Here is a 24,732-nt window from a genome sequence, read left to right on the forward strand (position 1 = left end):
TACGTAACACACAGCCAGAATCTACTTTTAGTGATTATTATGTACATTTATGTATTGCTTTAATGTTTCCAATGACGGTAGTTGATGAAAGGATTATTTTGCTATTTTTTGTCTAACCGGAGGAACATGTATAATGTAGCAACTCATATGGAAGCATTACGTTACGAGGTGAACAGGAAGGCAGCACAACACGCTAACCCCTGGGCATTCATTCATCATGGGCTTATCGTTATCAAGCTAGCCGTTGGCTTTACGCTATAACCAACGACATGTGACATGATTCAATAAGTCGGTCGTAACGTCACCCATACAGCATTATCTATTTAGCTGTAACGTTAATATTAGGGCAGGAATATTTCTAACGTGAACGACATTTGCTGCCTGGTGTACTGGGAACTAACTGTTATGTGTTATGGAAGAGACACGGAGGTCAGACGAGCGCTGGGTTGTAAACAGTAGTGTCCGAGTAAAAAGGAGCCTGCAGCCGCGTTGACAGCTGTCTGTTGGTATTGTAGCGCTGGTGAGGATGGTGCCGTTTGCTCTGGGAGTAGCTAGATAACACCGTTGTTACATAGGTGATGGCTTTGCGGTATGATTGTAACGTTAAAAACATGGCCGATCAGGTAGCGCTAAGAAGAGTCTGCAGTGCAGTTACACCTAAGTGGCTATTCCTGCTAGCCTTGCTTTGCTAACGTAAACTAAGCTAACTATTAGTTGCAGTCGTGTTCATAAACGGAAGTTCAGCACTTAACTTTCGCCCTTTTAGTCTTAAAACTATTTAGAGTTAAGCTAGAAGCGTTAAATTGTAGTTATTCTAAGGGGAAGCTAGCTTATATGCTAGTCTAGCATGTAAGTTACCGTTAACAGGGAAAGGGCTCTCCACACTGTCAACAACATATGCCCGTGTATTTAAGGAGCCCACTCTTCAGTCTTCACTATTAGTGACAGCAGTGTAGATTACAGCAGGTGTCTGTGTGAAAAGCCATTGATACAATTAGTATTGTTATTTATGTTGTTTGTTCACAGATCAAAATTGAATCATGCCTGGGAAACTGAAGGCCAAAATTGTGGCAGGGCGCCATTTGCCTGTGATGGACAGAGCCAGTGACCTTACTGATGCTTTTGTAGAGGTGAGTGGAGGTGCTTGACAAGCAAGGCCATTCACATTGGTAACAACATATATTTTATATTTGTTTTCAGTGTGGTTGGCACTTTTGTCATTGCTCAAAGTAATAAATGAGGCATTTAAAAGATGTGTCTTGTGCCTTTTTATTTCCCAGGTTAAGTTTGGAAACACAACTTTCAAAACCGATGTCTGTCCTAAATCCCTCAATCCACAGTGGAACTCAGAGTGGTTCAAATTTGAGGTACAATGAGCTTCTCTTTATTTGTGACAGGCAGTGGTAGTATTATTGTAATGTATCACACAACGTGGTCAGTTGCGTTAAATTACTAGCATTACTAAACTCTCTTACACTCTTATCTCTGTTGCCTTTGTCTTTTTCACTGTCTTCCTCTTGCTGTCTCCTCCTCTTGTCTAGGTTGATGATGAGGATTTGCAGGATGAGCCATTGCAGGTCACAGTGCTGGACCACGACACATACAGTGCTAATGATGCCATAGGGAAAGTTTACATTGACATTGACCCGCTGCTGTGCAGTGAGGCTGCCTCTATCATCTCTGGCTGGTTTCCCATCTATGATACCATCCATGGTACAAGAATAAACTAATCTGACCATAATAATCACCCCCCCCCCCTTCTATTCTATTTCTTATTATAATATATTTTTCTTGATTATTTGTTATTAGGTATTCGAGGGGAGATCAATGTCCTCGTCAAAGTGGAGCTTTTCAATGATTTGAACCGCTTCAGACAGTCCTCCTGTGGCGTCAAGTTCTTCTGCAGTACGTCTGAATTGAATTTTGGTTCACAATTCTTTGTTTACTTTTCAAAAATGCTCTTACTCAGTTTTATAATAAGTGCACCAACAGAAAAGGTGTCATTTCCAAGATCAACAAAATTACCAGCTGTGTCAGTGCCAACAGTTGTCACATAATATGTGCTAAAGATGGAATAACAGCTGAAGAGAAATTTAAAAGGATTTATTTCCATTTAATCTAAAACCTATGTGATGTTTGTCTCATTGTGTTTGTAGCAACATCCATTCCACGGTGCTACCGGGCAGCGATGGTGCACGGGTTTGTAGAGGAACTTGTGGTGAATGAAGATCCAGAGTACCAGTGGATTGACCGTATTAGAACTCCTCGGGCCTCCAATGAGGCTCGTCAGAGGCTCATCTCTCTTATGTCTGGTAAGAAAATTCACAGTCATGCAACTCTTTTATGTTGTTGTGGAGGAAGGGGACTTTGGTCCTCCCCGTACTCCCCTTCTCTTGTTAATGTGGCTGCGTGTTATCTCTTACTCAGGAGAGCTGCAGAGGAAAATAGGGCTTAAGGTACTGGAGATGGGCGGGAATGCAGTGGTGGGCTACTTGCAGTGTTTTGACTTGGAGGGAGAGTCTGGCCTGGTGGTCCGGGCTATAGGTACTGCCTGCACACTGGACAAACTCAGCTCTGGAAGCGCCCCCAACACCAACACACACATGCACCCTAACACAGCCCCTGCTTCCAATGCCTGCAATTCCCCTTCTAAGGAAGGAAAGGAGTGAGTATGAACCATCAACACAAGCATGGACACTGCCTTTTTTTATGTGCAAGTTTCACTGCAAATCTATTTTGTGAGAAAGGGGGAAAGATGGTCGCTGTGTGCATGAGAGGGAGAGTGTATGGATGAAATGTACTGTGTGTTATGTCTGTGTATAGCCTAGCAGTTACTCCTGTGTGTGTGTGTCTCAGTATCTTTGATTCCCCTTTGTAGTTTGTGCGTCTATTGTGTCATGTGTATTGCATCATGAAACTAACAGCACACAACATGTCCTGAGACACACATGTACAGTACACACTCAGCCATCCTCAACCCCCCTCCTCCCTTGTCTGCTCTTTTAGACCGCTCTTGCATGGCTTTCTGCTCTGCCTCTGCATGTTCTAGTGCTGCGTCTTTTAGTGAGTATCTAGCACACGTGTTCTGATCAGCCTCTAACAGTGTGCCCTTCACTTTGTTCTGTTGTCCTCATCCTGGCTATTGAGTGGTTAGCTTGTGATTTCTGTAAGCATAACTACAGTTCATTGCATATGTGCCTCTAATTCTACAGCGTATCTGTGTGTCAATGTGTGTGAGATTGTGTGTGTATCAGGGATGTAAACACATTTTGGTGATGACTTTGATTCTTGCCCTGTTCATGTGATTATGGGGATATTTGCCAGAGTGACTGTGGGGCTCAAAGACACTGTTCATGAAATGATGCACCTCATACATATTCCGTCCCTACTTATTTTAGTACGATCTGTTCTAGTATTGTTTTCTGTGGTGGATGTTTTTATTTTATTTTTTTATTGTTTAGTCTGCAACTTGTTCTGCTGCGGTCTTGGCCTGGTCTCCTTTGCAAAAGAGGTTTCTGACATTTATTGGGACAGACCTAGCTTAGTAAAAGGGGGGGAAGATCAAATTATAATTAAATATCAGAAAATAGTGACACATCCAGCATATTCTAATATTTGACTAGCTGAAGCCATCAAATGCTTGGCATTTTTGCTTGATTATTGACAATTAATCCATTATCAAAATTGTTACCCTTTAATTTTCTGTTAATGGGTATTGTTTCAACCTTAATGGGTTAAAATTATGGGACTAAAAATGTCTCTACAGTCTTTACCATGTCCTTGTGCCTGTTTGAGCCTTTGTCCCCATTTTCTGTTGGGATTGCATCTCTGTTGTGTATGGATGTGTGAGACCGAGGCCCTGTTTACACTTGGCATCAACATGCGTCCTGGGTGATTGGATCACAAGTGGACACCTCTAAGTACAGATGGGAATGCACCAAAGACTCATTGCTATATGATCGCTCAGAACACATCTGGAGGTCACACTGAAGGATCGCCTACTCAACTTATGTCCTTTGCATAAGCAGAAGTAGTGCGAAACGACAAAAAGAATCCAGAACAATATTCAAAATGGATTCCCATGGATGGATTGCACATGAAACATGCTTTGTTTTATGTTTCCTGATGGACAGATGGCTTTAATCGTTGCTAAAGAACTTTCCTCATGTGTGATCTCATAAACAATAAATTTACCAAATTTAGGTTGAAAACATCAGCACATTTGGTCTTTGTGGAGACGTATGCTAATGCCAGGTGTGACCGTATTTAGACGTGTAGGTGTAAACAGGGCCTCAGATCTTTATGAGCTATGCATGAGTTTGCTGCAAAGAGAGGAAGTAAAAACAAACTTATTTTCCTGTTTGTCTCCCTTTTCACACTATTGCATTGTTGTGGTGTTGGTTCTTGTGTGCATCTCTTTCTTCCTCTCTGGCTCCATTCGGATCGGGATGTTTCGCACTGCTTGTGTCCAATTCGGTCCTCTGTCTTCCTCTCTCTGTGTGCTGATTGACGCCAGGTCTCCCCTTGCCCACGGATGCCGCTCCACCCAGAACAGCCCAGTGCATTCGGCCTGCAGCTCCCACAGACTGTCCCAGAACTTCTCTGTCTCTGTTCCCACACTCATCTTCACTGGTACGCAGAGGCAGGGAAGGAAATAGATATAGCAGAAAGGGAAGAAGTTTGAAATACAAAGAGAAGTAGATGGTGATGTTAACATGGAAGGGGAAAAGTGAATATATTTTTGCTGGAGTCTGGTAGGTTTACAGCCACTTGGTAGCAATAAAGCCAGGGACATCAAGAAAAAGAAGGAAGGCAGATGCATATACTTTTGTCAGAGAAAGACCAAACGTTCATACTAACCTCAGATCCCTCCACCTGTCACGTCTTTTTCCAACGGTAGAGGGCCCTCGGGTTCCCAGTTGCGTCATTCTGCATTTGTAATCCGTTGTGTGCAACAAAAAAGTGTTTAAGGTTTTGAAGGGCCTATGATCTTTCTACAGTCTCCTGACCTTTGCTTCACTCTACTGGGACACATGCTTCAGCTCGTCATCCCCTGTTGAATCTGACCTTCTTGTGTTTTGCCGTGTTGCTTTCTTTAGTTTAATGTGTGCGCGTGCATTTCTTTGTTTATCTAATTTTTGCTTTCCACGCTTGCATTTTTGTTTTGTTTTTTTGTTCTCCAGCCATCCGTAGCACCTCAAACATACCTCACCCCAAAGCAGACAAATCACACATGAAAATAGTCACCTTCCCACTCAATGGCAACACTGACCCATTCCCATATTTGCGCTCACACACACATACCAACCACACACATGCTCAGATGGTGAGGTGGTGACTGGTGTGTGTGCGTGTGTGTGTGTGTGTGTGTGTGCGTGTGTGTGCGCGTGTGTGTGTGTGTGTCATGTTCTCCTGGCAGGCCGGTATTTGGTGAGGACCTGCTCTCGTCCTCCGGCCCGCCAACCCCTTTCAGAGCCCTCCCCACCTCCTCCTCCTCTCCTCCCCCCTTCTCTCCCTCCAAGCCATGCAGCCGCCAGTCCTCATCATCAGACACAGACCTCAGTTTGACGCCCAAGACGGGTAAGAACACTTGGCCCTGTCTCCCTTTCCCATTCTCATCCCTCCCTTCTCCTTCATCTCATTGTGGTGCGACTTTGGTGGTGGTTTTTGAATATTAATTAAAACATTTTTTTACTTTTCCATGGTTGAGTTTATCATTATTTTATTGTAAATGGTGTAAAATTTTATTTAGCTAGGTCCCATCCTCACCCTTCTCCTCAGTGGTCTGGTGTGTCTTTTATATCAAATACATGCTCAATTATGTGAAGACACACCAGATCTCTGTATTAGTTTTGCTCCCCTGTTGTGGTCTTTAGTGGAAGCACTGTGTCTCATGAGGGACTGTTGTTGATCTAAGGTCACTTCTTCATTATCAGCTATTATGGTTAATCATTGAGGAGAAGGTAAGTGTAGCCAAACTCTGCCCCAGGGACAACTTGAGCACACTTTAACTTTAGCTATAAACAACTTATAGCCTGAAGAACCTACTTGTCAAAGCCGTTCCCTTGAACCCTCTGGAGGGGACCAGCAGTCTCCCAAGCCCATCTCTCTCCTCTTTGTTCCTATGCCTTCTCTTTTTCTCATACTCTCTCCCTTTTTCATGTCCATCTTTTTGCTCCTGTATTCACCCTTTCCTTCTCCCACTCATTTTCATTTCAACTTATCTTTCCTCATTCTCCATACACATCCCTTCTGTAGCTTGGTTCCAGACCTCTGAATTGCCGCCCACATCTCTTGTTCTGCAATTCAAAAAGGTCTAGTGTTGTGCCCGGCTAACATGAACACAATGTCGTGCTAAATAAATTCAGTGAAGCAAGATGGCAATTAAATCTTGTTATCACACTACTGAGACTATTCTTTCTCTTCGCTAGTGTCCACCGTCTGCCCATCACAAATCCTTCTCCCCCATCTCAATTGTTATGCTTCTCCTCACTCTCCTCATTGCTCTGCCTGTCCATTCTCAATGTGTCTGTTTTTCTCTGTGCACCCTCCATCTGTTTTTCTGCTGGATAGAGGAGCCCCAGCCAGTGAGACGCAGGCATGGGATCTTTCTCTGCCCCAGCTCCCCCACCCTCTGCACAGACACTCTGTCCCTTCCTGGTTCTGGTTCAGTGGGATGTGGTCATGCCTCTGTCCCCAGAGCCACCACCCCGTCCCCTCCCTCCTCCATCCACTCAGACTGTACCTTGCTGAGAAAGAGCGTGTCCTTCACCGAGGACCTGCTGCTGGCAGCCTCTGGTATAGTAGGACTGCTGTGTGTCATAAAGTAACAGAACCTTACAACATTTTAGTGTTGGCGCCTCTCTTGTATATTGGGTCAACAGCAGGACTGCTCACTCCCAGATCGACTTGACAGGTGTTATCAGAAATATTAACTCTTAACATGCATGGTGTTACTGCCCAGAGCTCATTGTAAAACAACACCACTGTCTGACAGTCTTGCGTCCCACTCAGGGTTCTCCTACCTCAGCATTTGGTTTGACGTGTTTGTCAGGTGCACCCAAAACCTTAATCTAGGTCCAGAATTTATGCCTGTATAAGGGAAAATAATGAGAGTAGGCTAGTCTTGATGGATGAGGATAATGCAGATTTATTCTTTCCCAATCTGAGATGTTGTGTGCAGTTCCAGCACTTGCTTTCACAATAATGTAATATTCAATTCCGTCAATTCTAGTCTATTGACCTTTGTGTTGAAAGTGACAAAACTGAAGCCGGACTCTCCTCTGTGAACAGGAATGGGCAGTGGGGGCAGCACCGGGAAGGAGGCAGGGCCTCTGAAGACCCTGCTCAGACAGCAGACGCAGACGGCTCTCGAGCATAGGGTACGACAACACTACAGTACATGTATTTACTGAATCTCTCCATGTGTAGACATTTGAGACTGACATGCACCGCAAAACCTCAGAAGTGTTTCCCACATATAGACTTTACATGTGCGAGCCGCACAGGTATATTTGGCAACCCATTTTAGCATTTTGCAGAGAAACACTGAGAGATCAGCTTATCTGGTATTATGTTACATGACGCGGATACGGTGGCGATTTTACAAGCACGGACCAGGTAAAGCAACAGTAAGCAGTGAACACACCAGTGCAGATGTCATTTGGTACCACGTTGAATTCGATCGTTTCATAGACTACGTCATTAACAAGCCTCCTCCACACTGCTGCTGTGAAAACGAAAAAATTCAAAAGACAAGTTCAGTGTCTTTTCGGTGTCTCTATAAAACATACTGCTGATGACAGAAAGAGGCGGGCAAGCTGGTGTGTTTGCAGTCAGAGACAAGAGGTGTAGGTGTGTGCATGTGGGGGTAAAAAAATCTAGAACAAGATTTTATTTTATTTTTTGCTACAAGCAGCAACACAAGTCAAAGCAGCGAGATAGACGTTTTGACACTTTATGCTTTGACAAGCAGTTTGCGTTGCATGTCAGTCACAAAGAACCAGACAGTTAGGCGCACACAGCTGCATTCTTTGTGAAAGTTCATTAATTTACACTGGTGAGGAGTTAAGCACTTAAAGAGGAGTGGGTCTGTGTAAGAACAAGTAATGTTCCCTTTCTCTGTCCTCTTGACCACTTGTGCTACTCAGGGAGCGTCCTCCTCTGGGTTATTGTTAAACGCCAGGGTATGTCCCATCAGTGTGACACTCTCTCTCCCCCCACCTTTACCCTAACACCCTGACCAGCCGATGGTCACCACGAAGTCTGAATCAACTCCTAACCCGGCCCTCCTCTGCTGTTTGTAGATCTCAGAGGGGCAGGCTGAGTTGAGCAACATGGCAGTGGGTCCTTGTGTGACCCTGTTTGTCTGTTTGCTTGGCACTTTCCGCACTCTAAAAGATTCACAGACAAGTTAGGCGGAGGGCTAGAGGCTAGGATGTTGTGTTCCCTTCAGTTTTGAAGGGGGGTGTGACTGTGCTTGTGTGTGCCTTCTGGATACTCCCACCTCTCCATTCTGACTCCTTTTCCTGAGTCTGATTTGTCAACAACGGGAATGAGCACGCTCACCTCATCACCTCATTCTTGCCTCCTTGCTCCGAGTGGGAGGAGCTGTCAGTCAAATTTGTAGCTGTCTTCCTTCCTGGAGTACCGGAGAAAGAAACTAATGGTAGTCCCACCTGATTTCTTCTCATCACATATACCTGCATGGCTGGAAATCACAACGTCCCTCAGGTTTTCTGTAAAGATGGTCATCACTGTAACCTAGAATGCTAGAATGAAAACCAAGATAACAGAGAGAAGCATGTACAGCAGAGTCCTGATCCTCAGCCAGGACCGTGTGTGTGTGTGTGTGTGTGTGTGTGCCAACCTTTCAAATCCAAACCTAAGTAATGCATTCATATAGATTTGAAAGAATTTAATTAATCACTAAATAGAAATGATCTAAGCTTTATTGAAAATAAATTATCTCAATCACTTCCAGATCTATTTGAAATGCTCTCGAGTTTGTGTCTACAACTGTAGGCTGGAATGGAGCGAGTGGGGACTCCCCGGGGGTTCCTTGCATGGGGGTGGGCATCATCAGTCCTTGCTGCATGTTGCCATTTTTCCTAACACTGTTATCACCTACTTCTACACATACCAGTTAAAGATACAGCACATTGTGTTTGGGACTTTAGAAAAAAGAGGTGTATTTCAAAAATCATTTGTTACAATACGCCCAGAGAGACAACAAAATCTTTGTAGTCCAGTTTTGAACATTGTTTAATAGAAATATCAGAAAATGAACATGTTTTACTCTACCTTGCGGAAAACAGAACATGGGATAATCACAATAATCAGCAAAAAATAACAATTTAAAATTTAATCATTATAATGGATCAACCACTAAATATCAAATAGGCTACATTAGAAAAGTCCACAGTGTGTTTTTTCTCCTACTACAAGTGACCCAGTTGTTTTCTATCTGCAGGAGTTCCCCTTCTTCACCTTGACGTCTTTCCCACCTGGTTTTCTGGTTCATGTCGGTGGGGTGGTCAGCGCTCGCTCTGTCAAACTGCTGGACCGTATACACAACCCTGGTGAGTTCAGTGGACACAAACACACAATGTAGCTCGTCCATTGTCCTGTGAAACGATATGACTGACCTCCTCCATTGACCTACAGTATCGTGTCAGTGTCCGGCCTTGTTGCAACTGGCTGTTAGTTAATGCTGCCCATTATCCTCTTGTGTTGAACAGTTTTCCTATGTATGGTCCTAGTCCCAATCTGTTTGATTGTTTAGAGAAATTATGTTGAAAGAATTCAGTTATGTACGAGTCCTTAAAAAAGCAGGTGAAAGCTGTTCCTGGTCACACTTACATAGCCTGCGGCTTTATAGTATTTTGATGGAGATAAAGTTAGGATAGGCTATCATCATATTTCAAAACGTTCTACGGATAGGGGCAACTTTCACCTCGTGGTTTGACTGACTGAATGGCTCTGTGTAATGTGTAGTCTGTGCTGGTCATTTGATGTGTGTGTGTGTGTGTGTGTGTGTGTGTGTGTGTGTGTGAATGCTCTGGTCGCTGTGTTGTTGTGTGGTGTGGTGCTGCCCCCCGGAGGTGAAGTGCAATAGTGGTGCATGGCTCCAGTCTGTTGCCTGCTGCCTGCTGCTTCTGTTGTGTGACGTTGTTGGCTGCAGGTGGCGCTGTGGCCACATACTTTGGTGTCTTATATATGCTCTGCCGCCTTCAAATAAGCTTCTTATCTGTGTCAAAATTCATGTGTTTGTGTACTATGTAGACGTTTTTAAATGAGATTTATATTTATGACAATCAGACATTTTCTCATTAGGCTAGTACCTGCCGGTTGAAAGTGATGGACTATCTGAGTCCAATTGGCAGCCTCAGTAATTTTGCCCTTTGCTTGGTTTAATGATCTTCACCCACTCTGAAGAAAGGATGTCGGAGAATTTAGGGCGATGGAAGTGCTGATGAACGTTGGCTGGGTTAGGATAAGCAGGGTTCTTTTCAGATGTGGACAGGCAAACCAAAAAAAAGCTACTCAAAAATGAACAATCTCCAAAAAGGGTTAGACCTGCAATGACTTAACCTACAGTTTTCCTGTCTAAAGAGCATAGTATTCATATAACTTTCCCTGATTCATATTGCAAATTGCACCATTCTGAAGAGAGCCCTGTTCACTGTTGCTGTATCATCACCTACAGGGCAACATTAAAGGTACCCTGCAGAGTTCTGGACCACAAGTAGCACTATGGAGCAATGTTTTTTACCCGTGGGTTCCTGTTATGTTTGCGTTGTGCACAAGGATGCACATGCATTAAACTATTGTGTTTCACACAATTCCACTTATCGACAATTGGTGGCAGTAACGTGCAGTGATTTAAAATAATAAATCATCGCTTTACAAATGTTTACACAATATGTTGTGGTGCGAAACTCAAACCTAGTGTACAAGAAAACTCTATAGGGTACCTTTAAAGTTTAGAGAGTATACTAGAGTTACACCTGGGACACACAGAACGCCGCAAAGCGCTAACTGCTTCCTTTCAACAAAAATGTTAACAAATTCGGCTGTTCAGACAGAACGTGTGCAGCCGGCTCACAAGCTGCTGCAATAGTTTCGGCGCCTGTTAAATTTTTTAGACAAGCTTCCTGCCCCTCTCCCTGCTGTTCTCCTGGAGTTTCAATTGCCCTTTATATCCATCCATCCATTGTCAACCGCTTATCCTGCGTACAGGGTCGCGGGGGGCTGGAGCCAATCCCAGCTGACATCGGGCGAAAGGCGGGGTACACCCTGGACAGGTCGCCAATCCATCGCAGGGCCCCCCTCTATATTAATTAGAAATATTATCACTGCTGTTTGTTATTGTTTTTTTTATTTTTTATTATATACTGATTTTGTCAGTAGTGTGATTTTTGAGGTTATAAAGATCAGCTCTATGTCTGATTAGAAAACACCAGAGGAGCAGCATCGCTTGTTGACCAGTGCGGAGATATGTTCTTCTGATCGGAACAGCCAGGCTACTGCTCGTGGGAGAATTGACCCTTCGCCTCGCTTCCGCCTCCTGTGTGTCCATGGCGTTGGACTGCTACTGCATGCTCCTTTTTTTTTATATTATATAGCTTCGTTTCTCCTGAAGCCCTTTTTAAGATTTTGGCTAGGCCTGTAGCTTTTACTCATCTCTATTACCCTCTTTTCCTCGTCAGTCTTCTTCTTTCGAGATTGTTTTAGTAGGCCTGAATATAGTTTGTCATTGCATAGTGAATGTGAAGTCCTGTGTGTCTTTGCATAGTGACTGTGAGGTGCTGCTCTTGTGCTGTGCTTGTTTGTTAGACTGTCTCTTCTTTTCTTTTTCTCTCTTTTCTGTACTAACGGTGTGTTCTGGCCCAGCCTTGGGTAACACGCGCTCATACAAACTGCTAGACTGGAATAGTGTCACTGCAGGTATTTCCCCCCTTTTACTGCTCTCACCTAAAGGAGTGGTGGCAGCTCAGTGAAGTTAAACTTGTACGCTCTTAGCATGCACACAACACTGACATTTAACTAACAGACCCCGCTAGCCTAAATATGAACAAACAAATCCCACATAAGCTGGATAGTGTATCACTGAAAATTGGTGAATTCAGTGAGCTGCCAATCTCCTCTTTAATCTCTGAGTGTGTGCTGAGCTGAGTTGCGCATGTGCTGTGTCCCCACCCCCACCCTCCCCCATCCAGCCTGGCCTGGCTCCCCTCTACCCCGCTCATCCTACTGCACACAAGAGCTGCAGTTCTTCCCTAACGTTATCCCAGCGCTGTTCTAATGCTTCCTGAATCAGCATCATGGTCAAACCTGTCTAGACCAGAGGAGGTTTAGGAGGTTTACTCTGTGACAAAGAGCCACTGACTGGGCATGTGCATACCTAACTCACTGGGCCGTATTCATACTGAGAGAGAGCGAGAGAGAGAGGAAGAGGGATGGATGGATGCATGGAGAGCAGTTTGATCGGATGGGTGGCAGTTGAGAAAAACTAAAGAAAAAATGGATTTGGGTTAGAGGATGGGGATGGAAGGAAATATGTGAGTTTGGGGAATGGAGCAAGTATATCACTCATTAATCTAACTTGAAAACTAGACTAGATTTGATGGACTCTGGTGAATGAATATGGCCCTTTTCTGCCCATGAGCGTGTTCATGGTCATGAGCGTGCACGTTGGTGAGCCTGTGCTTGTGTGACATGCTGCTTCTGGTTCAGAGGAACCCACCTTGTGGGCCTGATGCCTGACCATCAGTCATTATTCTTCATCTCTTCAGTTGATTTCCCCCTCATTCATTCCCCTCCCCTGTCTCACCTAGCAGCTGAGTTTCTCTCTCTCTTTCTGGGGCTCTGTCAGCATGTGGCCCTCTCAGGGAGTCATGGGGTGCGGCTCAATACTCTAATGTAGCTTCCTTCGTGTTCTTTGTTCAGTGATCCAGAAGTACGAAATGAGTTGGTTAGTTGAACACAACTTGCATGATTAGGCTCTGCTGAACAATATTAATAAAACAGAGTAGCACTATTGGAGCAAAGCTTCATGAGACTATTGAAACACACCCATGGTTTAGTGTAAATATGATGAAGGCTTAATCGCGTTGAATTTAAAACATTTCTCACCAGGGTAGGGAACACTTTTTACACACGAGGCCCACTGTATTTTATGAAATTACTCTTTTACAAGCTAGCAATATTTTCTTTCCATGGTCAGACCACCATCTAATGGCCGGTGGCTGTATTTCTCAACTGTGTTCTTTCTGTTAGTGCAGCTGACTGAAAGGAAACATAGAGAAGAGAGAGACGATACGTTTTTAGATAATGTGCGCTTTAGGCATGCTAGCGAGAACACACACAACTAACCACTGACTTTGCCTTCATCATCATCCTCAAACTCTCATTGAATCGTTCTCATTGTCACTTTGTTTCACAAACTGACAGTTGGTTTTGGCTTGCTTTGATACACCATTTAAACCATAAAGCATCACAAAATACAAACTGTACTGTTTGCTGTCAGTTTATTTTCTGGTAAGTCAAAGCAGTAAGATTATATACCAGATTAGATACAGACTTTTCTGTTTGTACCGTCAGGGCTGTCTTTTCAATTTTTATTGACAAATGTTAGTTAAGCTTAGTGTTAACTCATCATTAGCTAGACTCACAGTGTTCAGTGAGGTTTGGATAGATAATTCAGCCAGATAATTCAGATCAGAAGATTTTTTTTTTTGTGAAAGCTGTTTGACTCTGAGTTTTGTGTTTTGCAGATGAGCCAGAAACTCGCGATGCCTGGTGGGAGGAGATTCGCCAGGAGATCAAATCTCATGCCAAAGCTCTTGGTTGCCATGCTGTTGTGGGGTACAGTGAGAGCACTAGCATCTGGTATGTAGTAGAACTTACAATGCAAAATACTACCCTTTTATCTTTTCTGCCTGCTTTACCTATTATTGAATCAGTATGTTCCAAACCAGTTTGCTATTTGTCTTAAACACACATGGTTTCATGTCCTGTTCTCATTGCCTACCCTTTCTTTCTCTGTTGATCTGTCTGTCTCCCCTTAACACAGTGAGGAGGTGTGTATCCTGTCAGCATCAGGCACAGCGGCCATCCTGAATCCTCGGTATATGCGCGAAGGCTGCCTAGAAATTGGAATCACCGATCACAGGTTGTTGTGATTCAGAGACTGAACTGGCTGATTGTAAATCCTTATGTGTGTACAGTTTATGTCAGTACAGTTTGACTTGAGTTATGGAGGCTGATACCAGATGGTGCGTGTTGTTCGCCAGGTTTGAGGACCCGTCTCCCCCAAGCTGTGGCTTCTGCCACATCCCGTATGATGAGCTCAACATGCCCTTTCCCGCCCAGCTCACCTACTGTTACCACTGTAGACGACAAAAGGTCTCAAATATATTTTCTTGTTTACTGCAACCAAAGTCATGGTCACGTAAGCCTTGACCACACATGTTAAATATATCTTTGGTTGACCTGTGTATTTTGTTGACAAAAAGTATGAATTAATTAATTAATTAATAATTAATAATAATATTATTAATAATTGTTGTGTTTTTTAAGGTTCCTGATGTGCTGTTTACAACAATCGACCTGCCGCAAGAAGCAGCTGTCACAGGGAAGGGCTGCCTTATCCAGGCCAGGTGAAACACCTCATAGTTAAATGGCTGCAAGCCCTTATTAAATGATTACTAACAATGTGAAGTCACATCAAAGTTATATTGTGTCTTTTATGCTTTGCTTCACATAGAAAATTCAGCAACAGAGATATTTCAAATAACAGTAGCAGGATTTATACAATAATACAAGTAAGATTTAGTCCATTGAAATTGCACATAGGGAAGATTTTTAAGTGTGAAATCGCTGTAATTTAGCATTCACACTTGTGTTATCTGAAAACAACACACGTCCCAAAATGGAGCCTCACATCAAAGACGGCGATCAAAGGGAGTTAACGCTTGTTTGTCTTCTAGACTGTGTCGTCTAAAAAAGAAGGCCCAAGGTGAAGTGAATGCGACGGCCATCTCCAACCTGCTGCCTTTCATGGAGTATGAGCTGCACACTCAGCTGATGAACAAACTGAAGCTGCGGAGCATGAACGCTCTGTTTGGCTTACATATACAGATCAGCGTCGGAGAAAACATGCTCCTGGGTCTGGCTGTAGGTTGGCATTTTAGGCTTAATCAGCCATACGTGTGTTTGCTGCAACACGGTCCTTAAAAGGTGTGTTTATATGTGTTTACAGACTGCTACAGGAGTCTACCTGTCAGCCTTGCCGGCACCAGGGGGTTTCCAGATTGCTGGGAAGACTTCTGGTGACCTGAGTAATGAGCACCACATCCTCACCATCCAGAAAAGGATAAATGACACCATAGCCAAGAACAAAGAGCTCTATCAAATTAACCCTCCGGTGAGACATACAAACACATCCATGGACAGTAGATTCAGTTATGGAACACAGTCTTTGTGATTGAGTCTGCTAATGTCCCCATTATGCCAGGTTTTTACTGCAAAGTATGTTTCTACAGAGTATAATTTCAGCACTACAGTAGCCAGGGTGTCATGTGGTTACAACCCATAGTCACTGTGAAACCCTTTAACACAAAGTAAACACTGCAAATAGAAAGCTTTGGGAACTGGTTTCAACCAAAATGTTTAAAATGGCATTGTTCAGATGTGTTGGAAAGCATTTAGTGTTTTTAGGGATTGGATGTCAGATGTCAGAATAATATCTTATATATATTAATAGTTTATGGCCATTAAGTACTTGATGTGTGTGCATCTAGTGTCACATACAATGGTATATCAAGTTAAGTAGGTTTTATTTTACACAATGAGTGTAGTGATTCTTTAATCAATCAATCAAATCCACGGTGAACTGTTCCCATTATTTTGATTTAGATTTTCTCTGTTCTTTGTTAATCATGATAAACTTTCCCCTCTTGTCTCTCTCTGGTCATTAAAGAAATTATTTGCCCTGGACCCTGAGGTGTTCTACGGCATAAACATGGTACTGAGCACGGCAACTACTAGCTGTGTGGCGCAGCAAAGCATGACAAATATTTCACTATTATCACAATACTACACACTTTTACTATAACTCCTTAACAGCTCTTAACTGGGGACATTTGGGAGCAGGTGGACGAGTAACACACTCCAGAGTCACCTCTCGAGGGCAACCTACTGTAGACTCATTGTATCTGTGTTAATGTATTTGTATTATGACCATCTGCCTCGCCCATTCACACTTTCACCTGTGTATGTTTTTAAAGGTGTGTGTGTTTGTACCGCTCCTTACTCTTCTAGATCCATATTCAAATTAACTGTGTGTGTGTGTGAGATGATGCAGCTAATTGGGCACTCCAGAAAGTGTGAGCATGTGGTGTGTTATTAACATATTCTTATTACTAGCTGTACAATGTACTGAAAGATGTGAGGCTGCTGTGGTGTTCACCTCGATTTCCCGTCTGCTCAGGCCTTGTGTCCTTTTTGCTTGCAGGAGCTGATTGAAGAGGTTGTGGGTTCTCCGATTCCTGAGTCGAGGCAACGATCCAGACTTTTCCGCTCCCACTCAGAAAGCTCAGACGAACTGTCAGAACTGGACCTCTCCCATGGCAAGAAGGATGCCTTTGTCCTGGAGGTGTGTATCTATAAAAGTAAATGCATTTAGATGCAACTATTTCCACGGACAAGTGTAACCAATTGCAGTCATTTCCTTAGATTGATGACACTGATGCTGTAGAGGACATCCACTCCCTCCTCACTGATGCCCCTACCCCCACCGGTATGCTCTGTCAGTTCCCTCCACAGTACATGACTACTCACTGCACTAGCTCAGTCAGTTATTTCCTGATTGGGTTGAGGCTCTTACAAATGTCAGTATTTCTCTGCTTCATCACCCCTGCTTCCATCTCCACTTTTCTGTCTTCAGGTTTCTACAGCTGCAACACGGAGATCATGCCTGGGATTTACAACTGGACTTCAGGAGTTCAGGTCACTCATAATACAGTCTTCATGCACATATTACAGCAAACCTTCTGTTATCTTCCCGAAACTGTAATATGAAAGAATTATTATATATTGAGGGCCTTTTTTAATGCATTGTGCACATTTGGTAATCCGTTATTTGTAATCTGAGTACACATTACAGTGCTAGTATAATTTAGGAAATTTATGCTATGTGTTTCTGTCACTGTCTTGCAGATGTTTACATCAGTGAGGGTATTTAGGTTGAGTAATGCCAACCTTACTAACCAAGGCTTGAACAAGATCTTCACTGACCTATGTGAGAATCTGCTAAAGGTAAGAAACACTTGTTGACCAATTAATAATTATGTACTTTGGAGTGAGCATGTTACACAATTGTTACCATGTTTTTGATGTTATTTGCTGTGGTTGTGTTTTGAATGAGGAGTTACAAGTCAATTCTTTATTGTTATTTTTTTCATGTTTGTTGCAGAGTTTTTACTTCAAGTTGCGCTCTATGATCCCCTGCTGTCTTTGTAATCTCAACTTCACTGTAGCAGTGCCAGAAGAAGAACTCATACAGGTGAGAAGTTTCAGGCCATCTGTGATTGGTGAAACTGCATGCAGAACAGAACTGACAGTAACTTACATTTTCCTACAACTGTACCTGTCGGTCCGCCTCCCAGGTCGCAGTGACAGCGGTTGCCATGACGTTTGACAAAGACCAGACTCAGGAGAAGCCAGCAGACAAGCCCATCACAAAAGGTCTGTCTAGTTAAAGGAGATTATTTATGGTTTTGGTGAAGTTTTAGTTTGATACTCATTAATACCTTGTATGAAAGCAGTTCACCAGAGCTTTCTGGCTCTGTGGCATCAGTTGCAGCTTTGCTCAAATTTCATATTCACTATAGAGAGCCTAATTCACTTGCTTCCGCTTCCAGCCCATGGGACCTTATTTGGAAAAAATATGAAAGGTAGTCAATGGCGAGAGAGAACTTATCTTTTTATCCAGTTACAATGGAACCCTGAATTACACACATGATGTTGGTCAATTGAAAATATAATTTTGCAAGTCAAGAAAGTCACAGTTTGTCGTAAAGAAGTAAAGTTACATGTCGTTTTGTGCAAAACCCTTTCAATGAACTACATCTCTCGTCCCACACAATATACGTCGGCAACATGTTAGCGCGGTAATGCTAGCTAATGTTCATTGCTTTCTTGCTACTAACTAGATAAGTGTTATGTTCCACGTTGAAATAAATCTCACCTGATGTGTTAAATCCAATGACTCCTGGTCCTTTCATCACATCATCCACTCATGTAAGTTTTTTGACGTTAGCTTCAGTAACATTAGCTTTAGTCATTGACAGAAACAGTCTCTTGGGTTTGTGGTCTTGGTAATTATGTATTTTCAGTCTTATACCTCAACAGTATTACAACAAATTGCGACTTTCTTGACTTTAAAATTTATCTTTTAATTTGACAAACATTATATGTGTAATTCAGGGCACAATTTAAATGGGATCAAAATATTTGTTGTCCCTTGCCATTCCCATGGTCCCATGGTGGTCCACCAGAAGGGGAGGGACTTAGGCTCTCTATATTTTACTTGTTAGTCGAGTGTTAACAACTTTAAAGGTGCCATAGAATGCTCATTTTGCTCAGGTTCATACTTGTATTTAGGGTTTCTAATACATGTTTACATGCTTTAATGTTTAAAAAACACATTACATTTCTCATACTGTCCACTGCTTCAGCACCTCTTTTCACCCCCCGTCTGAACACTCAAGTTTTAGCTCCTGTCTCTTTAATGCCCCCCTTCCTGAAAGCCCACTTGCTTCTGATTGGCCAACTTCGCCCAGCACATAAGAGGGGTGTGGCTTAGTGGCACTGCGCTAAATCAAGGCCTACTATGCGAGACTGGCCCTTACTGATTACTGTACAAAAACACAACTTTACCCTCTGGTGTTTCTGAAACTGGATCAGATTTGATGGAGAAAATATAGTCTGGTTTTGCAAAACCAGACCATGATTACCTTTCCTTCTGTAAAATCACTTTCTGTGAGACGCACTGCACGGCACAACCTACAGGTCTAGCTCCATGGGCTGGTCTGTGTAACTTTGGGGGGCGTAAACATCCCAGATGTTACGTAACATCTGGCTTGTTGCCGTTTGCCCTTTTTTGGGGGGTATTTTGTGTGCGCGGGATTTACATATGAAGGAAGAAATAATGGAGTTACAGACTCAAGATATGTCAGTGACATGAACTGAACTATGCCAAAGGAAATACAGTTTTCCATTCTACTGCATTGCATTGCAATTCCATTGCACTATAAATTATCTGATGTTATTTTCTGATTAATTGATTATATGTAAGGTCCATACAATGGTGAAAAATGTCGATCAGTGTTTCCCAAAGCCCAAGGTGACGTCCTCAAATGTCTTCTTTTTCCACAATCCAAATATATTCAGTTTACTGTCACAGAGGAGCAAAGAAGCCAGAAAGTATGAAATCACAGAATTTGTTCTTTTTTCTTTAAAAAAAGGGACTCAAAGCGATTTATCAATTATCAAAATAGTTGGCGATTAATTTTATAGTTAACTAAGTAATAGATTAATCGACTAATTGCTGCAGCTCTGACCCACTGTACTAGGTGCTTATGAACTGCAAGTAATCCTACTCAGTAGTCAACAAACCTTGAAACTGCACATAAAAAGGCTTTTAAGAGTTTATTACAGTAGTAGTGAAGTAGAAAAATAAACGTGTAACCCATTTAAGAATCACTTCTGTTGTGTTTTGTGTGTGAAATCAGACTAAAGCACCTTATTCCGTGTCCGTCTTTTTAGGATGCGGTGAGACTGAAGAGCAGCTACAGTTTCCGCTGGAGTTGTGCGCAGACTCGTCATCTGCCAACATTCAGCAATCATCCAAAAGCTCAGGTAGAGTTTAACCGTTTGTTTTATAATTGCTCCCTGACCTCTTCCTCTGCCCTGCTTCACTAACAGGCATTGCCCGTCTCCTCCGCTAACACTTTAGGAACACTCTCTTTACTGACCCCAGTTGCAAAACTCTGCCAAAATCAGCTGGTTATGGTTCGTTCAGCAGGTAATGAAACAGTGACAGCCCAGTGTGTTCTGTTTTGATGTGAACTTCTAGATGACAGTGTGATGTTGCCTAGATGAGACGTTGTGCTCCTAAAGCTGCGTGGCTTAGTTTCCATCCACAGGAAATGATCACAGTAACGAGCACCCTAGCAAGTCCTGACTATAGATGGAGCATGTTCATGTACAAAATGTTTAGCTTTGGAGGTGAAAGCTAAGTAGCACATGCTGCGTTAGCGTTGTGGCAAGGGATTTACCATTAACTCTGTTCGCTCTCTGTGTGAAGGTAGCCTTTGATGTTTGTGTGTTTGTGACAGGTCTCCCAGAGAGTAACATTGTCTCATCCAGAGGTAAGCCCCCTTCTCCTCAACCATCTCCCCCTGCCCCCACCTCCCTCCTACCAAAACTACTACATGGCCCTATTTTTACTTTTCATTCTTTTGTCTCGGACAGAGTTATCCTGCACTGCTCCCAAACCTCATCCACTTTTGTTCTTTTCTTTTGTTTTTGTATTTTTCTGGTGTCCTGTTTTGTTGTTGGTTTTTTTTTTCTCTTGTTGTCATTGTTGTGTATGTTCGGGTGTGGGATGTGTGTGCGTGTTTGTGTGTGTGTGTGTTGTTCTCTCCAGCTGCCTCCGTTGATTACGGTTCCTTTGCAGACAGATGCAGCACCTGGCTAGAGCTGCTTAGGCTGAAAGCTCACACCATAAGACGAGGATCAGTTAAGACAAGTAGGAGGACACAGTCTCTAGCACACTCTGGTGATCATACCCACAAATACAGAACACCGTTTCACAAGCAATTCCACACACAAACACACACACACACGCTCGCTCGCTCGCATACACTCGTACCCCTCCATGCATGCTGCTGGGGGGCGGAGCATTGGAAATCAAGCACCAGCTTTTTAGTTAGAGTGTGAAAGTTAAAGCCCCGCCCCTCAGAGGGACCCACAATCAGCAGCTTGGCTTTGAAATGCCCGTGGTAACCATGGTAACAAATAAATATTATTATAAATATATAAAATTTTTGTTTTGTTTTGTTTTTTTGCATTCAACCTGCTTGTACCTGTCTTGATCTGTAAGGGTTGGATGGATTGCAGTAATTTGATGACAATTACTGATTTTTCTCTGCATTTGCATTCGTGACTTTATTTCAGCTAAGAAGACATGACATGATACTGTAAACATACAAATGTGAGCACATACATTATTGTAGAGATCATGGTGGGGGGGGGGTAATGCTTCTCTGCAAGATCTGGTATGATTTTCAGTCCTGTGCACAGTGAGTGAACTACTCTCTATTGTGTGGCTCTGAAGGTTCCTGCTTTTATGGGTGTAAGCCACATCAGGTAAACTTGCAGTAAGACGACGGAGCATCTTTCACACTCTGGCTCGTGTACATGTGCCCAGCTCAGCTCATAGCTGTCTCTGTCCGTCTCCATTTCTCAAACCTCTTTCACAAATGCAAACAGAGCTAAATATTCTCCCACGTACTTCACTGTACTGCAAAAACTGTACTCACACATGTAAACGTACACAGCTGTGCCCAGGTCTGTCCGTCTGTCTGCAGACACTGTTAACTGTCTTGTCTGTTTGCCTCAATTGCATGACATGCATGGCTGCGCATGGTTTCCACGTGATTGTCTCGGCACCACACAACCACAACACTGCACGTCAAGTCACACATGTACCTGACACTTGCAGACAACTGACTTACTAACCATAAGTAGTACTAATACAAGTTTACACAAGTGTTACTCATGCCTTGTAAATGCTAACAAGGTTGCATTTCTGCACCATCACATTCCACAGTCACATTCCTTTCTCCTTTTAAAATTCATATCTGCATTTCATTTTTCCTCTATTTCTGAGTGTTATCTGGTATCTCCATTCCCTTTTGTCTTTCTCCCCCCTCTCCCTCCTCTTGTTCTCTTTTCTCCCTCTTTTGAATCTCTACCTGCTCTCTCTTAACCTTCAGTCTCGTCTTTGGAGCGCTCCAGTCCGTTGCCTGAGGGACGGTCCCGCTCGCTGCGCTCCAACCGCTCGTTTGGAGGCAGTTCTGTTGCCGTGGTGAAGATGACGCCGCTATCCTTCCTCCCTGGGACACGCATCATTAAATACCTAGGAATCATCAACATGTTTTTTATCAGAGAGACTACATCGTTGCGGGAGGTACGACTGCAAGGACATGCTACATGTGCATACGCCCCAGGATCATGTTTTAAAAAGCGTAGACAGACCAACCAAACAGTGTGTGTTTGTCCTCTGCAGGAAGGCGGGGTCAGTGGCTTCCTCCATTCATTCATAGCAGAGGTGTTTTCAATGGTTCGAGCCCATGTAGCAGCCCTGGGTGGCAATGCACTGGTGTCCTACAGCATGAAAGAGTGTATGTTAATGGAAAATCCAAACAAGAACCAGGTACACACACACACACACATCATTAACACACATTGCAAGTATTTACCTGTTACAGTCCATTTATATATTAAAAGCACAATCAACTCTTCTTGGCATCATCAGAGCTTACAGTGTTCTTATGGTTTAATCTTCCTGTTGATGTTCTTCCTCTAGGCGCAGTGTCTCATTAATGTGAGTGGTGATGCCGTCATCTGTGTCAGGGAAACGGACCAGGAGCCCGTTTCCTCAACGACAAATGTCGGACAGACCTGCACTAGCGGAACAGATGGGGCTACATGACATGAAACACAGAGCCTCACTTTGTCTGCGGGAAACACAATCTGAGTGAACACACTCTCTCTAGCCGAGTCTAGCCGTCCAAATATGAGTAATTTGTGTTATAACTGTAAAAGATCCAAAAGTTTTGGACACAGGTGATAAAGAACAAGTACTCACGCATACTCAAAAAAAAAAAGCAGTCTGTATTAACATAGGGGTACAGGATGCATGTGTTTTTCTATGTTAGAAGAAAGCATTTGTGCGGGAGACACATATGTAGCTCTTTGGGAATTAGGTAATTTGAGAGTGAACTTTTTGGTTAAGAACAATGGCCAACCCCATTTGCATCAAACTTTAACCGTCCATATTGGGGTCACCCAAAGCTGCAGTGCATTGGCTGTCTCTTTGTGTGTGGGCACAAGTGACGCTCCAGGCAGCTATGACAAATTTTGTCCATCCACAGCTCACAGGTGGAGTCATTAAATGGCCATGCCAAAAGGGACAAAGTATACCATCAAATAACTTAAATGCAGTCAGATTCAGGCAAGTATTTACATTTCAACATGGCTGGTGCTCTTCCTCAAAAATAGAAAATTCACCCTGGAATGGGAACAACCCAGTCACACCTGTGATGCCATTTTGCTATAATTATATACTTGTTAATTGGTGTCCAGTTTTAATGACTAAATTATATTTTTTATCGATTTTGTGGGTGAATAATTACTCTCACAGTATTCTTGACAGGAAGTATTCTAAAGATAATCAGATTTTCTTCAGAAAGTGTCAAATGATGTCACAAATTACAGTTTTTATTTCTGAGGAGGCTTCAAGTTACATACACAAATAAAAACAGTCCAGAATTGCAGGCAAATGCACATATTTTTGTAGGGTAAGAATATTTCTTTTTGAACAGCCATTAATGTGTATATGTGTATGACAGGGACTTTTTTATAAAGTAAAACCATTCAATTTGTATTGCTTTATCTTAAAATGGCATAATGTGTATGCCTTTTGTTCATACATCTGAGGTGAGTGGGAAAAGTATAATGTCAAATGAATATAAATTAAACAGACATGCAGTCTAAGTTATATCATGTGGCCCATTGGGGTCTAGCACCAAGGATATTTCATAGGATAAAGTCTTTGAGATCATTTTGACGTAATTAAACCTTTTAGCTGTGTTTATTGAAGCAACTCTTGCTTCATTTGCAGCTTTGTGCTATGTTCCTCTTTTTGATGCTTCTTGCTGTCAGTGTCAAATGTCACATACCTTCAGCACTGCAGCTTTGGCACCCATATTTGAAGAATAGACCTGTTACTGATCTGTTCCACATTGACGTTCATGTTCAGTGCAGGTAAACCATCATCTTTTGTTGTTGCCACCTAAAAATGAACTGTAAATGTTCTCAGATTTTAATATTTTTGTAACATAAAATATAATGAAACCTACTGCTCGTTTTGCCTGTACAATGAATTTCTGATGTTTTAACTCGCTGTCAGATTATTAGTGGTACTCTAATCGATTTATGTGATCAGTTTCCTATAATTGTGTCTAAAACTTGAATGTACATACTTCGATGCTTTTGCTTTCTGACTAGCAGCATGCAGGCACACTTTTTATTGCCATGAATCTGTATGTTCGCCTGGTAAGTCTTGCACAATAAACTCAGTCAAACCAAGATGCATTTGTTTGACCATCATCTTTGATGAAAAGTATGAACAATATTTTTTTTAATAGACAGGAAAACAGGAATTGATCTACTGTAGCCCATCGTTATTCAATCCCAATTTGACGTTACTCCATATTGCTCTGACTCTTCATATACACCGGGGGGCATGTTTTGGGTTTTGTAAATGTACATCATGGATGTATTTACATAGCCTACTGCTTGGAATCACCTGCCTACATTTACCAAGGTATATAATCATAATGACCTCCTTTTGTTGTTTATGTGTAAAGTGTAAAG

At 42.6% G+C, this 24,732-nt stretch overlaps 1 protein-coding gene across 11 annotated transcripts; it reads left to right on the forward strand.

Moving 5' to 3' along the window:
* c2cd5 (C2 calcium dependent domain containing 5) lies at positions 1-24,444 on the forward strand. Of its 11 annotated transcripts, none has more exons than XM_038706761.1 (29): positions 1-168; positions 1,027-1,130; positions 1,281-1,367; positions 1,542-1,713; positions 1,810-1,905; positions 2,157-2,312; positions 2,428-2,665; positions 5,420-5,580; positions 7,294-7,382; positions 9,473-9,581; positions 13,779-13,893; positions 14,078-14,176; positions 14,298-14,409; positions 14,584-14,663; positions 14,994-15,180; positions 15,266-15,430; positions 15,986-16,030; positions 16,520-16,660; positions 16,741-16,804; positions 16,952-17,013; positions 17,224-17,322; positions 17,480-17,569; positions 17,673-17,751; positions 19,834-19,926; positions 20,406-20,438; positions 20,717-20,848; positions 22,068-22,261; positions 22,361-22,507; positions 22,661-24,444. In XM_038706761.1, exons 2-29 carry the CDS (start codon positions 1,041-1,043, stop codon positions 22,784-22,786), a joined length of 3,261 nt encoding a protein of 1,086 aa, XP_038562689.1. In that variant the 5' UTR covers positions 1-168; positions 1,027-1,040; the 3' UTR covers positions 22,787-24,444. The 11 variants fall into 11 exon arrangements, 9 of the variants coding, with proteins under 9 accessions (XP_038562689.1, XP_038562688.1, XP_038562691.1 ...); XR_005442888.1 differs by lacking the exons at positions 1-168; positions 22,661-24,444 and adding exons at positions 185-520; positions 21,407-21,438 and having other exon boundaries at positions 20,717-20,818; positions 22,361-22,502; XR_005442889.1 differs by lacking the exons at positions 1-168; positions 22,661-24,444 and adding exons at positions 185-520; positions 21,407-21,438 and having other exon boundaries at positions 20,747-20,818; positions 22,361-22,502.
* Positions 24,445-24,732: the final 288 nt, after the last annotated feature.

This window comes from Micropterus salmoides, unplaced genomic scaffold (assembly GCF_014851395.1).
Source record: "Micropterus salmoides isolate LMB-PRFRI ecotype aquatic unplaced genomic scaffold, ASM1485139v1 Ms_hic_scaffold_8, whole genome shotgun sequence".
NCBI classification, from domain to species: domain Eukaryota; kingdom Metazoa; phylum Chordata; class Actinopteri; order Centrarchiformes; family Centrarchidae; genus Micropterus; species Micropterus salmoides.